Source organism: Centruroides vittatus, unplaced genomic scaffold (assembly GCF_030686945.1).
Source record: "Centruroides vittatus isolate TY-2023 unplaced genomic scaffold, ASM3068694v2 contig_417, whole genome shotgun sequence".
Taxonomy (NCBI): domain Eukaryota; kingdom Metazoa; phylum Arthropoda; class Arachnida; order Scorpiones; family Buthidae; genus Centruroides; species Centruroides vittatus.
This window is the reverse complement of record NW_027122227.1, coordinates 1,010,264-1,027,244: the sequence shown is the minus strand read 5'-3', so window position 1 is coordinate 1,027,244 and position 16,981 is coordinate 1,010,264. Positions and strand designations below refer to the sequence as shown.

Below are 16,981 nucleotides of genomic sequence, written 5' to 3'. Positions count from 1 at the left end.
TTTAAAACATTACAGGTACTAGATTTGTCTGAATTGTTTGTTTATATCTAGCACAAAAAGTCTTTCAATAATCACTAAAATTTTTAATATACATTGAAGAATTTTTACGGGTAGATTAAAAACTTTTCAGTTTAAATTTAAAAATATTTAATTTTTCTAATTCATTTCATAGAATATATTTTTTAAAAGCTATCTCAGAATAGATTTAAAATTACACGTAAAGTATTTTATGTCAGTTCAGAGAAAGATTAATTTTGATATTTATCTTTAGAAACCCTCTTTATCGCCATATAGCCTGTTTTTAAAATAAATATTTCAGATATTTACTTTTTATAACTAATATTTTCAGTTGCAAATTCAAATAATTGATACCTTTATCCAAGGCCGTGCACGACTTCGGAGGTTTAACCCTCCCCATTTGACAATTCAAACAGAAAAATGTTTACTAAATAATAAATATTTCAAACATTGTACTGTACTGTACAATATATTGTATGAATAAATACACTATGCTACAAAATGTTTTAAATCTTCGCTCTTTTAAAAATCTTGCCTTTGTCGATAAAAATACACGTTAAAAATAAAATTCCAAATAAAACACTAGACCTCCGACAATCTACCTAAATCGATTTATGCTATTCTCACGTTGCACATAAAAGAGGTAATATAAACAAACTCTTCGATTAAACTCCATTTTGAAATAGAGGATGATTTCCAACAACGAACACTGAATATTCTAATTTTAAATGGGATATGTTTCTAAAGAAGTTGCCGAAACCTCCATTTTTTTTTTTTCCTAACGATGACCCTTGCGTCACACGTTGTGTCCAGATGACACCGATACTTCCTGAATTAACACGCATGCGTTGACTTTACCGGCCGCTTGTTGATCAGTAGGTACTCTCATAAGTCTGTAACTATACACAACAGTTGGTCAAGTTACATTTCTTAAGCGTGATATGACTCAGCTGACCATTACTAAGGTTCTTTCATTGATTACTATCCTGTTGCATTCCACTTTGGCCCACTATTATAGGATTCCTATAGGTGAGTGACTTTTATATTTATAAATCTATATATGTATATATATAATTAACGTTGTTAAAATATATTATAAAGAAATTAAAGTTTTCTATTTCGTAATCGTAACATCTTTAAATTTCTCTCAGGCCTTGATCATTCTTGTTATTGATAAAAAAAAGAGATAAGACGTCTTCTGGATGGGACGGAAGATACGGTTAAACTGTCTCGTAAAGGGGATTGAATTTAGTATTAGATTCAATTATCGAATTTTGAAATAAGGAGAATAAATTGGTGGCAACGATTTTCTTATAAAAATCCAATGCTTTAATAACTAAAATTAGCTCCCAACTATTGAAAATATTTTAATATTGAATTTTATTGATTTAATTTTTATGTTAAATTAATTGTTAATAGTTTAAATATATAAGTTTTATGTGTAATAATATTAAAATAGACATTTGTAAATAATATCTCTATGAATAATAAACTTAAAAAATGAAACCTGGAGCAAAGCTATATTATAAATCTATATTTTAAATCAATTTATTAATTCACAACGATATCTTCTATATCATTGTGGGTTAACAAATTCTATATCTTCTACAGGGATAATTTCTTTTAATGTTTTCTCCAGAAATTTATAATTTGTTAAGAATATTTTTAAAGTACGAATATTACATTTAACATATCCTTTGAATTCATCACAATTGTAATTGAATATTGTTCAAATATCTATTGATATCCTCATTTTGAATCTTGAACATGAAGAAACGTTGGATCAAAGTTTGTTGTTGATAATTTAAGCGCAATAAGCACAGTTTTACTAATTGAAATCAGACTATCGAATAATAAGCATGAAAAAGTAGTCTTGATGTAGGCCTACAATTTTCCAACTTATAGCTCTCGACTGTGATAAATTACACTCCTGGCTAGAATACAGTTTATTAGTAAGCAGGGCCTGCATACCAGAAAGTCTCCCTATTTTCTCCAGGCTATGAAAACTGATTTATACGAATCTGTAGCCCGTAGTGCTTTCTATAAATAAATGCTATTTTTACTCACAAAAAAAAATAAAATCCATAAAAACCACTTTCATTAATAAAAAGAAAACATTCTACGTATTTCATTTGCTCAAAAAACTGGTTAAAAAAAAGGCCCGCTAAGAGATAAAAAGGGCCCGCTCTACCTCGGGCCCCGTACGAGCAGTCGATGTCCCAGTTAGTAATCCTACACTAAGTAAACGACGATGAAAAATATTGGTAAATGCTGGTTTAACTAAATCACGATTTCGTGATAAGTAGAAAGTTCATTTTGTAAATATTAAAATTCGCTAGAAACTTTTTAATAAACCGCAGACTTGAACGTAAAAGTAATTATATTGTTTAACTTTTATATTTTCTATTATCTGAACATTGTTTTCAACTTAAACTACACATAAAAATACTTAAACTATAGTCAATACGTGTTTGTTTTGTGTAGGATAGACAAATGAAGTAGTTACAAAAAAGGGGGGGATATTTTTACAATCATTTCAAAATTAAGATTAGTTTTATTGTAATTTTTACTATAATATTAGGCTTTTTTAGTTAAAAATTCTGTTAAATTATACTTAATATTGACGAATCAATTAAACATTTAAAAGGTTTAAATACAATGATTAGATTTAAATCTTTAAAATGTTTTTACCGTCCGATTTTAATGTTTTAATGAATATCGAACATAAATTTGTCGTAAAATATCTCAAGAGAAATTTAATATATAAAAATATTAACTATAAGATCAGGCCTGATGCAAGGTATCATTTAATATAAAAAAAAAAGTGCAGTGACCTATTAAACGTGTTCGAATTGTTATATTAATAGGAAGATAATTATTTTGTTTTAAATAATAATTGCTCAAATATTGAAAATACTAATTTGCCACTTCCTCGATTTAAAAATTGCACATCCCGTGCTCCTAATAATCGTCGCATGTAGCCTATAAATAAATTGACCAGGTAGTTTATATTAATATTATACTATATTTTCGAGCATTAATTTTATTTTTCTGTTATTTTAAGGAGTAATTGTGGGAGACGATGACGATCCTTATCTTACTGCTATCAAGTATGCTGTTTCAATGCACGAAACTAACGACTCCAGTCCCTATACTTTGAACTTAGTCGTAGAGAAAGCAGACAAAGAAGATATTTATCAAGTGGACAAAGCAGGTAAAATTTTAATTAAGATAATTTTGTGTCTGTAGCTCTTTTCTAAAGATATTTATATTCATTCGTAGCATTATACATATAATGGATAATTATGTATATTCCTCGAACATTAGGATACTGTTTTATCTTACTCTGTTAAGTGTATAAATGAAAAAGATGTAAGCAAATATTTAGAGAAGAGTAACTAACATACAATACACTGTTTATAGTATCATTCATTTTAATACAGCTCAAATGCAAGAAAAAAATTAAGAAAAATATTTATCTATCTGTCAAAATCATGATGAATTTAACAGCTTGATGTATCTTCTAATATTTCTTCAACTATCTCTGGAAAATTATATACGTTTCAGTTTAAAACGCGCATTTAGATAGATGAAAGAGAAGGTCGATTTTATGGATGTTAATAAAGGATAAATGAGTCTTGATTCTACATCATCAACTTGCCGGAAATGAATGTTAGAGGGTGTCATTATCATCATTATCTCACTGAAAAACTATCATCCCTTCTCTCTTCCGGCCATTAAAGAACAATTAGAAAAACACTTTTCTTCCTAATATAATTAAAAATCTATTAAGAACGACAAACTGTAATGTCGCTTGTTGTGACTATTTTCCTGTTTAGAGATGCAATTTAATATCTAAAATATCTTATCTTATTATATACAGCTAATTTATTTTTATTTAACTTAATATAATTAATAAAAATATATGTAATTATTCAAAATATTAAAAAAAAATTATGTTCTTTCGCTTTAATCATAGCGACATTTTTTGATTAACAATATTAAAGTACATCTTAAAGGATATAATCTTACAATCTTAGTTATATAAGTTATCAATTAATTAATAAGTCTATAGATTACGAGAACAGCTGAGAAATTTTGGACAGAAAATAATGGATCTGCCATTGTTCTTTAATACCATACGAGAATATAATACACTACTAATTGTTTTTTATTTGTTAAAATCCGCATTGAAGTTGGGAATCAGATACGTTATAAACTATTTAATAAAATAATACAGATAATTTGTAACGGAAATCAAAATTAATAATTTTATTTAAACTAAAAATATTCTTTTGCATTATTCGGAACGATTATCATGAAGAAATTTAGTCTTGATTCTGAATTGAGGATGTATTAATAAGTGATACATTGGCATTAAATGTTGGAATCTTTGACTTGAGACGTTTTTATAGCGTATCTTTCCTTATTAACTTTTAAAATATACTTATATTAAACAAACAGTTAAGTTGTAAAGAAACAAAATATATTCAATTATCAGTTCAAAATGTGTTTTAAAATTAAAATCTTTGGGGTTTTAATTAATTTTTCATGCTTATCTTTTTTTTAAATATATCTCTCTTACTTTGTATTTGTGAATAATAAGAAAAAAGGTAAATATTCGATTTTTATTTTCTAAAAGTATTTAGAATCAGACGAATTGAGCAGTTTCGTGAAGAAATATTCTCATTTTGAAATAAATAAATTGCTTTTGGACATTTTCTGTATTTATATCAATTTAAAATACCAAGTCTACTGATAGGAGAAAAGTTTTAAATTATGTTTTATGACACTTTAAAGATAGGATTGATGAAATAAAACAACACAACACATGGCCGATCTGTTAAGGAGATGTCTCCCGGGAGGACTTTCTATGGGAAAAATGGTCCTTATTTTGGTGTTACACGCATGAAAAAAACTCGGAAAACTCCACGTGACCAGTATTCAAAGGTTTTGTGCACTCGGCAACTGGTGAAACACTTTAATTATGGTGATTCTTCTCATTTCCTGTAGAGATAACAGCACACATTTTTACATTGTATAACTAAATAGTGTAAATAATAAACTATATGTCTTTACAAATTCAAATAGCTGTCAAGAGGGCCAGTCGAATTCTTATAACTTCTATTTTTTATTATATCATAACTGCAATATGATTTATAACATTTTATCTGTTGCAAATTGTAATTAAATTTTAGTTTCAAAACTGATTATCTGTTTATCGTAAAAGTAAATAAATGAATTTGTGAATTTATAAAAATAATTTTCAAAAATAAAGCGTCGAAATTAATTACGAATGCCGATCGGCACTGAACGTGCTATGTATAAATTGTAAATAGCATCCTGTGTAACCGCTGCACGCTATTTCATTTACGAAAAGTGCGGTGGTGAGGATGACGTAACGAACTCTCCACGAAACCAATTTTAATTAACTTTAAATTAACTAATCAAATAAAAAATTTAACTGCTTTGTAGAGGACGGATATGAAAAAATATTTTGTCAAACACGTCTACATTGAAAGGGTCCAAACTTTATGTAACGTGACACGATTTATCATCAGGCGAACATCATTGAAAAAGGTAATCTTATAGAAAAACACTGCTTAAGTTTCTCTATAGGACTATCTTTGTCATTTGAATTCCATAATAAACGTGCGGTATAAAATACTATATGTAAATACTTTGATTCTGATCGAATGCAGCTTACCCATTTAAATTATTTAAATATGTTTTTAATAATTTCTTTTGCGTGCGTGCATGGCTTTGAATTTCTCATCTCTATCCCAGACAAATTCAAATGTGTATGTATACGAAACACAAATTACATATTTAGTAAATCTTCTGTATTTATTGTAATATATTGTAATCTATAAATCGTATACTAATCATAAGAATTTTCAAAAATAAAAATAAAAATTATATGCTACATTTGGTATATTATTCGTGTAATCGATTTATATACATAAATAAACTCTACATAAAAATTTCTTTCGGATTCGATCAGCTATAATGGTGCTGTCCTAAATGTAATGAATGAAATTAAACGGAAATTCTAAAAATATATATTTCATTTAGCAAAAGTATGAATTTTAAATTTGAATTTTCTGTTATTTATTAGCTATAAGCTTTTATAACATACAAAACCCATTAACAGCTTTATTTATAACACGGACTATTAACTACTGTGATTTTAAGAACACACAAAAAACATTTTTCAGATACGGTTTTTATAAAGAGTATTTGATACATTTGATAAGAAGTGGTGACTAATACATCATCTTTCTAATAGATCTTTAGAAGATAGTGTTGTAAATGAGTCAAGAAACTATAAAATAAATTACAAAACAAGAAAAATAGTGTCAAATTTTTAAATGTGATTAAAAAACCTAGCTTATAATTTGTATTAATTAAGAAATTGCTCCATTTGTCTTATTTTTCATTTTCAAATAAAAATAAAATTTAAATGTAAATATTTAAATACGATAATTTTTCTATTCAATTTTTTAAAAATATTATACAAATCATCCTGCAAATACGCATACATGATATATGCATATATATATATTATGCATATAACATATCATACAAGACACGATTATCTTTACAAAAGTCTTTGTTAAATTATTTCTTTCAAATAGTGAATGAACCAGAAAAATAAAAATCTAAATTTATATATTTATGGGATAAAAAGTATTTTAATCTAGCATTTTTCTAATGAATGGCTCTTGAATATCGTTGTATGATAATTCTGTGTTTCATTAAGTCATAGTTTAAGATGTGTTAAACATTTCTGAATTTAACTGGTATACTTTTCTTGAAAATTATAGTTTTTTAATGTTTATAAAGGATATATGATACTGTCATTTTGCTGGAAATTTTGCAATATTTCTTGCAGTTCTTCTTTGAACGTCCTATTTATTACATGTGTTTATTTTAATTTCGCGTGCTGTATCGTAAACCAATAATTTTGCAATATAAAAAATCTGAGTTTGCATTCTACCGAAGTATTTCACATCTTTAGGCAATCTTATTAACTAAAAAAAGTATGATAAGTTTAACTTAAACTAAACAAATGTACTCGGTTCTTGAAATTATGACAATAGAGTGACAATAGCTTATCATGTAAATTATCATGTAAATTATAATCAGTATAATCAGTATCAGTATAATATTATTATCAGTATCAGTAATCAGTATCAGTATAATATCATGTAAATTATCATACTACTGAGTTGAGGAAGATAATAGAAATTTCCGACACTCCCTAGGAAATTAATTATAAGGTCTCAGCCCTCTTCTCGGTTAGAACACTGATCCAGGTGGGAGCAAATAGGCTAACCTATTTGCCTCTACCAGCGAACACCCTTGGATATTGGTATATATTAGTGTTATTATTATTATTTTTTCTACTAAATCAGATGTTGTTACTGTAATATTTATCATTATGGATATTTTTAAGTGTTATTCTTTTACACGTAATATTGCGAGGTTATGAAATATTAATATTTTAGCAATTTACACGCTATTATTTTGAACGCACATTTTATGAACATGCAAACTTATATAAATTATATAGCAAAATTAGTATTAAAGTTATGTATATACAAAAGATGTTTGTTAACAAACTGCAGTCTCATAACTTATTCTACGAAGATTTTTATTCAAAGGGTGATTTTTTCAGAAAGCTCTTTATATAGAATATAAAATTATTATGGGATAATTTAGCAAAATTAAGTTTGATACTTCTCATAATTTAATTGATATATTATTTAGTTAAGCCAATATCAAAGTATCAAGTTTAACGAGCAAACAAAAAGATTGTTTAATTTAACATAATTGATATTATTTATAAATTAATATGAATATGTAGTCGAACATCCAAGAAGAACCATTTTTAAATGGCAGCTATTTTTCCAGGAACGTTTCTTTTTGTATCATATATAAAATAACCTTTAAATAACGGCCAACTTTTGTGTTCCATCAATGGCCGTTGTTTAGAGGTTGGACTATATTCATTAGACATATTGAAATAAAAATCGGTATATTTCTTTTGGTATAATAATATTTTATACATATACGGGGTGAGATAGAAAGTCACTTGACACTTCTGCTACAGAATATAGAATGTACCCAAAGAATGTACATTGAGCACATCATGTAACGTGCATAACTCCGGAACCGTTTGAGTGGGTCAATAAAATCTTTCAGAAATCAATTCCTTGTGAAATTCTAAATGATGTGATCACATGTCACCGCTTCCCATTTATAGTTTCGGAGTTGCCTTCAATACGACCACCATCTTGATGGAGGCCAAGCGTGTAATACACATCAATCTGTTTTCCCCTTGGTCAAATATATTCCTGACACGAGCGAATTAACTTTGGGTACATTCTATATTTTTTAGCAGGGGTGTATTAAGCGAATGAAGTGATTTTCTTTCCCACCCTGTAAATTTGACATAAGTTATTTTATTATATAATATTTTAAAAATATAACGTGCTAATTCCTCTCTTATCTTTTTTTTTATTTTTTAATAATTATATCATTATTTTCTATGCAAAGCTCGATTTTAAAGTGCTTTTTTAAATCACATCTAATGCATTTTTTAAAAATTTTATTACCATTTATTACACAATAAATGGTAATAAAATTTAAAAAAAAATGTATTTTTGTTAATATTAACGTATTTCTCGAAACTTCTCAGTTATTGTTTATTTACTTTATAACACTAGTTATTTATTATTTAGGCTGTTGATTTAATATATAATAATTTTTTAACATAAAATTACTTAATTTTTCTTATTAAATGCATAAAATAATTAACTTCATTTCTAGTAATAAACTTATTACAGAAATTATACTAATAAAAAGAAGTATATATATTGATTATTTAAGAAGAGTTAATAATTTTGATTAGTCCTATCAACATGCATTTAGATAATATTTAAAACTATTAATTTTCATATTTTTAATATACATGTAACATTAATATACATGTAACATACATGTTAAATGTAAATAATATGTATTAAATGAAATTTTTTTATATTTACTTAAATAAGATTTGCATTATAAACTGTAACCACATCTCTTATATTATGAATATAATTTCTAATACGAAATTTATTGAATATCTTTTAACAGTATGCAAAATTCTGAATCGAGGTGTATTCACCATAATGGCTCCTACTACCTTTGCAACTTATAATACTCTGGCTTCCTACTCTAATAATTTCCGCATACCTTTGATTAGTCCATCATTCCCAGAAATCCCTCCTGAACATAGTACTAAATTCGGAATTGGAATTTTACCCAGTCCTATCAGAGCAACTCTAGATCTGATGAGGCATAATAACTGGAATTCAATTATATACTTATATGATGCCGAAGATGGTAAGTAAATTCATACTTATCAGTATGATTCTAAATTGAATTTTAATTATATCCGTAATACATATAGGTATCTAACTTCTAAACATTTATTATTATTATTATTTTCTTACATTTGTAATTTACAGGAGCCGAAAATTTCCAAAAGCTATTGCTCTATGCTTCTGATGTGTATCAAGTGAACGTAATTGGGATGCATAGAGTGATCAGCGCAGAAGATGCAATTTCGTATATTCGTAAAATAGACATTGCAAACAAACAGCTTCCGAAGCAAGTTCTATTGAAAATGAATCAGAAGCTAGTTGTTAAAATTATTACTTTGTTCATGCATGATTACCATATTAATAAAAAGAAATTTAGCTTTTTATATATGGATCCGGTAGGTTATATTAAATTAGAAGAAAAGAAATAATCATTTTAGAATTATAAAATATGTATTTTTAATTAAAAGGTATTGAATAATTTCTGGGAAACTAACAGTGCAACATTTGGTAGCGTCAACTTATTAGGATTTCGACTTGTTAATCCTGTTAATGAAAAATATATGCATTTCAAGAACATGTGGAAACGTCTCAATTCTCAAAAAATTAACGGTTCTTTATCCGTAATGCAAGATGTGCCGGTATGTACAAATTTAAATTAAAGCTGTAAAGCTCCAACGTAAATAATTATGATTTAAACGTATTAAATAAAAAATTTTTCTAGATGAATGCCATATTAGGATACGATGGAGTTTTATTACTATTGAAAACAATCGACAATCTGTTTAGTTTTCAAAGCCACAATCCAAGATTTCATTTACCTTCCATTTTAAATGGCACTCGAAAGTATTGTTTCCAGTCACAGAAACCTTATTGGGAACACGGTGAATTAATATATAAATATTTAAAAGAGGTAGACATTTTAAATTATTTTTAACCGAAAGTTTCGATTACTAAATAAAATACATTAGAAAATAATATTTTTTTTCAGACTGTTGTTCCTATGGGCCTTACAGGAAATTTGAAATTTGATGCAAGTGGTGAAAGATATGCCTTTAATCTGGATATTATTGAAACTCTCCCATCGGGTTACGAAATGGTAAATATCATAAACTATAGTAGTGAATAACACAGAAAGAATTTTTTCGAATACTAATTCACATTGTTTTATCATCAGCAAGTGTGTCGTTAATTTTACTTAGTTGTGCGCTGTTCAAAATATACTTGCAATACGTCAGTATACTGTATGTATTTTTATTGTGAATGATTTGAAATATTTATTACAATATATATAGAATATTATAAATAATTATAACAACAAATTGAAAAAATCTTTACTCGTAAGATATTAAAATCTATTGAAGTAGAAAACTTTTAATCGAAAGGCCATATACCATTTCAGAGAGATTGCATAAGATTGCATACTGTATTATAGCTTGCATACTTTGAGCTTACAGACACCAAAAAATATACACATACAGGATGTAATATTGAAAAAAAGAACAAAAACGTACTTTTGTAATTTAAAATCTCTGACTACAAGATTACACTTATTCTATCCGGCTGCTCTAGAAGCCGCAAAAAGTTGCATGCCACCTGAAGATCGTAAGTTCTTCGTCTTACTTTGTTTTGTCATTAGTTTTCAACTATCAACCAACCAGTGAATTATTTATGTAATATTTATTGAAAAATTGGGAAAAAATGCTTAGTTTAGTCATCAAAGAAATTGTTCCCTTCCAAAACATTAATGTGAGAATCGAACAAGTAAAGGGAAAACAACTTGTGGATGACCTCATCAGAAGTTAATATAAGCCTATGTCAACTTTCTGACCTGAAAGAGTGCCAACTTAAGCTTTCTCAGAGTTGATAGTGATACCTTTTCCGCGATTTTTAGTCACCTCTAAGGTATTTGCTGCTCTGAATAGGATGAGGAACTGCCGATTCCCGTCAGTCGTCGCCTGTTCTTTCAACTATTCAGTTTAGTATTCTTGTGTTCCTCTTTTGGATTAGTGCCCTTCCGTTCCCTCAGATTCCTCGTCATCCCTCTACTCTCTTCCGAAGATCCTCAACGGGGATTCTAGTTCCGATTTGTAAAGTACAAAAAAATTTGTAATCTCTCTCTCTCCGCGAAACGCGAATACCCAATTGTGCCAACTTTGCCAATTCTACCCTCTAATAAATGTTTAAGTGTAGTGAATTGTGTTGAGTGAATCAACTCCAACTAAATCTGGTTCCTTTCCTACTCCATCCTCTTACCCCTACTCTTACTTATCGTGTTATTGCCATCTAAAAACTCGAGAAGTAGGCGTAACCTACATGGTGCCTGAACCTCATCTTGCACAATCCTCACACTGGTGTCAGAATTAACACACCATCGACAGAGAACCACACGTTAACAATAATAACTGCTTTAAAAATCATACCTTGCCTTTATCTATATATTTCGATTGTCCATTTATTAAAATTACGAGTAACTTTCTACATAACTGGAAAATATAGTTTTGGGTCTATTTCATGCCCTCTCCAAAAGCGAAATAAGTTAAGAAACTGTAAACTAAATGTTTGACACTAAATAAAGCAATACTAAAGTAATATTTATTTGACAGATATGAATATTAATAATAATTATATTAAAAATTTAATAAAATTAACAACTTTTATTTATATAAATGAAAATTAAACATTTCAGATTGCAACGTGGTCAGATGTAATTGGTCTAAGAAAGACTACAAGATCTTTAAATTCGCATATTCATTCAATTAATCCTCGATTAAGAAGAGACAATCCCATTATTGTGACTAGCATTTTGGTAAATTTTTTTATTTATATTATTATATATATGTATATATTTATTCATTCATTCATTTAAATCTTAATGATTTATACAAATTTAAATGTACACTCATCATTTCTTATGCCTTTAAATATAACATTTAAAAATTTTCTGTTTGTGTATATTGATATTTCAGAATTTTCTATGAAATATAGTATATATATATATATAGGCCTATATCTTATAATATAAAGTTATGAAAACTTTATTCTTAACTTTTATGCAATTTTTATTGAATTGTAAATTAATATGTCTTTCAGTCCGAACCATTTTTAATGAAGAAATCGGGTCCTTGCAGTGGGAATGATTGTTTTGAAGGTTTTTGTAAAGACTTGGCAGACGCTCTAATACAAAAACTTGGTCTTACCTACAGATTACAATTAGTTGCCGATGGTAACTACGGTTATGTTGATCCAGCAACACAGCTTTGGACTGGAATGATTGGTGAAGTTATAAGTGGGGTAAATACCTTTTTCTATTAAAATTTACATACAAATAAATATATGATTTTAAAATTGATCAGTTATTATTCATTCTATTATAACTCAATTTAGACTGGTCTGATTGACGATAAATTTTCTTTTGTAATTTCTTGTATTAACAGAAACTATTGGGAAATTCTGTAGGCAATTGAGACAGGTCTACAGTTTATGCTGTTAATTAAAACTTTTCATATATTGTAAAAGATTTTATTTTAATCAGCAAGAACATTGATTTGGTTTAAGTGAAATTTCGTAATTATTTTTATTTAACGCACTTTTTCTATAGGCCTATCTATGTTATATTCTGTTAAACGTCAACGTTGCGAATTTCTATTGACTCACTTCATCATTCCATTATCATCATTTATCAATGTGAGATTTTTATGTAAGCTAATAATCTGTCTAGTCATATTATATATATGCAGTTATATGGAATTTAATTGTCCCTCACTATTCGGTCGTCTCCATCTCCATTGTCGGTCTGGCCAAATGGGCCACGATAGGTATGAAAAAGACCACTGGTGTCCTTAGGGCAGAAGAGTGGGGGGGGTGGGGGGGGGTCAGAAAGAGGGAGAGGGGGGTAGGGAGTGTGGGTGGGGGGTAGGGTTTGTGAGGGTTGAGGGTGTTTGTTGGGAGGTGGGGTTTTGTTGTGGGGAGGTGGAGTGTGTAGTTTATGTGTTGAGTTGTTTGTTTTTTTGTTTTTTTTTTTGTATTTTTGTTTTTTTTTTTAGTTTTTATTTTTTGTTTGTTTTATTATTGTCGATTAAAGTTTTTTGTTTTTCTTCTTTGATTTGTTTTTTTTTTCTTTTTTTCGTTTTTTTGTTATTGTGGTGTTATTTTTTTGTTATTTGTTATTTTTTGTGTTTTTTTATTTAAACGACATATATAAATTAATAATTGTGATACTCGTATATCTAGTTTGTATGTATTTATATCGAAATTACAGAACTATTTTGGAAATATTTAAGATTCAAGATTCAAAATTAAATCCATATTTCCGCCATCAATTTTCATAGTATTATTATTATTATTATTACAGAGACGGCTTTACATATAAGCGAAAAGGGTGACGTCTAGGGCCTTGTGTTTCCAAGGGCTTCGCAAATTTGATAGTATCAACGTTGTAAAGGTGAAATTTGGACAATATGAATGAAAATAACTTAATTAACAATTAACTCAACGGCGATTACAGTTCAGTCTGGTATGGAATCACAATCAATATCAATCACACCTCGCCATTTTTGCTGCAAACTTTCAATTCCGTGAGCATAGAATGACTTTGATGTAAGTCTCGAGCTTCGAGTGTTGTCATTGAACTGTATATTGGGAGTATGGTTCTCCAGTGCAAGAAATAGACGGTAGTTAGTTGGCGCTAAGTCTGGCAGAACCTCTCAGCCCAGACTGGCCAGCTTCTTTAAAGTCACTTTGCTCTACTTGCTGGCGCGTAGGCGCGGCGGTATCGGACATTGTTACTTTGTGGACGAAGTTCTTTGATCTTAGTGTTCAAACGATCCAGTTGTTCACAGAGTTCTTTCGTAACAGTGATGTCGATTTAAAAAAGGCTCCATCCGAATGATCCCAAACAAACACACATAATCGTCTTTTGCACTTCGGCCCTTTGACATTTGCAACAGCTGATTGACCTTCGTTCACCCACAAATACTTTGCAGATGAGATTGTGATCCTTCCTTGTACTGTGGCCATTTTTGAAGTGGTAGAGCAAAAGCATGCGAATGTGTTCTTTCGAAAGTTTCATATTGTCAGACATTACTGATTCGTCTATTTCCAATGAAATATGTTATGAAACGCCCTTTGGTTACTCCACATCGGTTTTTTCAATCGTTTCTAAAATAAAATCGAAGCTTCTAAATTTTACCTTTACAACCTGATATATTTTAGTATTTAAATCATCAATTTGGTAATTATTGAAAATATAATTGTACCAGTGTCTGTTGTATCTACAGAACGATCATGTTTAAAGTTAGAATTGATCAAGAACTACTTTCGATAAACAAGACTTTCTTCAGTTTCGATCTTGTCCATTGAAAGAGATATTGCTGCAGAAGTTGATTTTTTTCTGTAATTGATTAATTCTGCACTGCTTGAAGCAGGAGAGTTTTGTAGATGAATTTCTGTACATCTATTGAATTTTCCAATTTATTATAGATTTATTGTACACATTTTTGTTATTTAACTGTATTTAATTTTAAAACAAAAAAAAAGTAAATCACATTATTGCAGACCTAAATAAATCTACTCTTTACCTCCAGTACTCTTTTAATGGGCCTTAAAAATAAATTTTGCTCCTCTGATTATGAAATACTCTTTTAAAAATTGTTAATATTTTAAAGTTATCATAAAGAATATATTACATTTGAATCAATTGTTATCTAATTGTAAAAGAACATTATATTTATTAAGTGAATGTTAATATGTAAAAATTGTAAATGTAGATTATTTATATATATTATTTGGAAGTTTATGAATAGAGTTTTAAAAATAAGACTTATTTCATTCATTTAGGAATTATACCATGATTCTTTGACAATATGGGAAATATCTGGTGTATTTTATATTTTGTTAATTGGTGTAGCTGTAGTATTGGGAATTACAGCTGCCGAATACTTTTATTGCTCTCGGAATAGTTCTGCAAGAAGACATAATGTAAGTTTTTATTAATTACAGAATTTATGTATTTCTGATATATGCTATAAAAATAATTTGATAATTTTTTTTCTTATAGTCAGCCCTGGATGAAACTCAAACTTAAGTATTCCGAAGTGCAAATGTCTAGTCAATAGTATTAATTATATTTTAATAAATTACTATTGAAGTAATTTATTAAAATGAACCAAGGCTGTTTGCAAAAAGCTTCTTTGAAATAGAGCATCTCTCATAACTTACCATTCAAACATATTAGCAGCAAATACCAACAGTGTCTGTGTTTTGTACAAAAATACTCAATTTTTAAAAATAATCTATAATGCAATTTTAATTTTTTTTTCTTTTTTTAAAGTCAACAGTTTGTTATTATTATTAAAAAAGTAAAATTATAAAATATAAAATTTAAATTAAATAATATAAAATGACATAATATTTATTCTCTTAATTGAATTATCTGATTCAAATTACTATTTTATTAAGTTATTTAATATTTATCGAAAATTTTTAATAATAAATTAAAATATTTTAGGCCTATATAATATCAAATAACAAATATTTTAGAAATTCATAATATAAAAAATAAAATATTGAAAATTTGTTTAGAAATTTAATTTATAAAATACTTTTCATAACATTAAACATAGTAGACCAATATGACATCATACATATTATTTATAATATTACACCAAAATATTTTTAAAACATGTCTCCAGCTGTAGTATTTTTAGAAGTGTTTAGGTATACATTAATAGGTAGTTTATCTTAGTAACTTAATTCTTATCTAGCAATATAATCATTTTTATGTCATTATATGTTTATATTGTATACTCAGAACATAAAAACAATAAATCTAATTACTTCCTTAATTGCAAAATGATATAAAAATGTTTTAAAATAAAATACTTTCATATATAAAATGATTTTATAATAATTTATTATAAACTATAGATTTTATTTGGAAATGCAATGCTTCTAGATAAATTATAATAAATTATCTGACTACTATTCACTTTATATGAAAATATTGAAATATAAGCTTGGTGGTTTTAAGATTGTTAGCTTTTAGGAATACATTTAAAGCTATATTTTTACATAATTATACACAAGAACATGGCAATATTTTTAAGAAATTTATCAGATTATTTTTAAATATTAAATTTTTTAAATAAATAATTTGTAATTACTTTTAATTAATAAATTAAAAATGTTTCTAAATATTGATAAAGAAAAAATTAAATAGCAGTTCAATTTAATTTTATGCATTTTTAATGTGATGATGACATTCAAGTTAGAATAATTGCTATTATATTTGTATCATTCTGTTAAAAATATTTGATAAATATTAACTTTTTCATGTAATTCAAAATTTTCTACAGTTATAAGATATAAAATATATTTTTGTACTTTATGTAACTTTGTATGAATTAAATACAAACTTTTTGATTCTTTAAACACACAATTATATGTATATGTTGCTTAGAAAACTTACATAATATATAATTTCATTGTAATTTAAAAATTTTTATAAATATATAATCTTAGAAGATATTATTATTATTATATGAATTAATAATTGTACCTTAATTAGTTTTCAACATTAATTTTAGAATATT

At 27.3% G+C, this 16,981-nt stretch overlaps 1 protein-coding gene across 1 annotated transcript; it reads left to right on the top strand.

The window, feature by feature from the left end:
- Positions 1-853: 853 nt before the first annotated feature.
- Positions 854-12,856, top strand: LOC136976691 (glutamate receptor 1-like). The gene is made up of 10 exons (XM_067272054.1): positions 854-1,047; positions 3,083-3,232; positions 9,163-9,411; positions 9,537-9,787; positions 9,860-10,030; positions 10,114-10,302; positions 10,381-10,488; positions 12,079-12,198; positions 12,483-12,683; positions 12,827-12,856. Exons 1-10 carry the CDS (start codon positions 960-962, stop codon positions 12,854-12,856), a joined length of 1,557 nt encoding a protein of 518 aa, XP_067128155.1. The 5' UTR covers positions 854-959.
- The last annotated feature ends 4,125 nt before the right edge of the window (positions 12,857-16,981 follow it).

Bases quoted from the DNA above. Each gene is read 5' to 3' on its own strand.
- LOC136976691 (XM_067272054.1), top strand. From the start codon at position 960: ATGACTCAGCTGACCATTACTAAGGTTCTTTCATTGATTACTATCCTG. The intron at 9,412-9,536 runs GTAAGTAAATTC...TGTAATTTACAG, and splicing joins CTTATATGATGCCGAAGATG to GAGCCGAAAATTTCCAAAAG. The intron at 10,303-10,380 runs GTAGACATTTTA...ATTTTTTTTCAG, and splicing joins TATATAAATATTTAAAAGAG to ACTGTTGTTCCTATGGGCCT.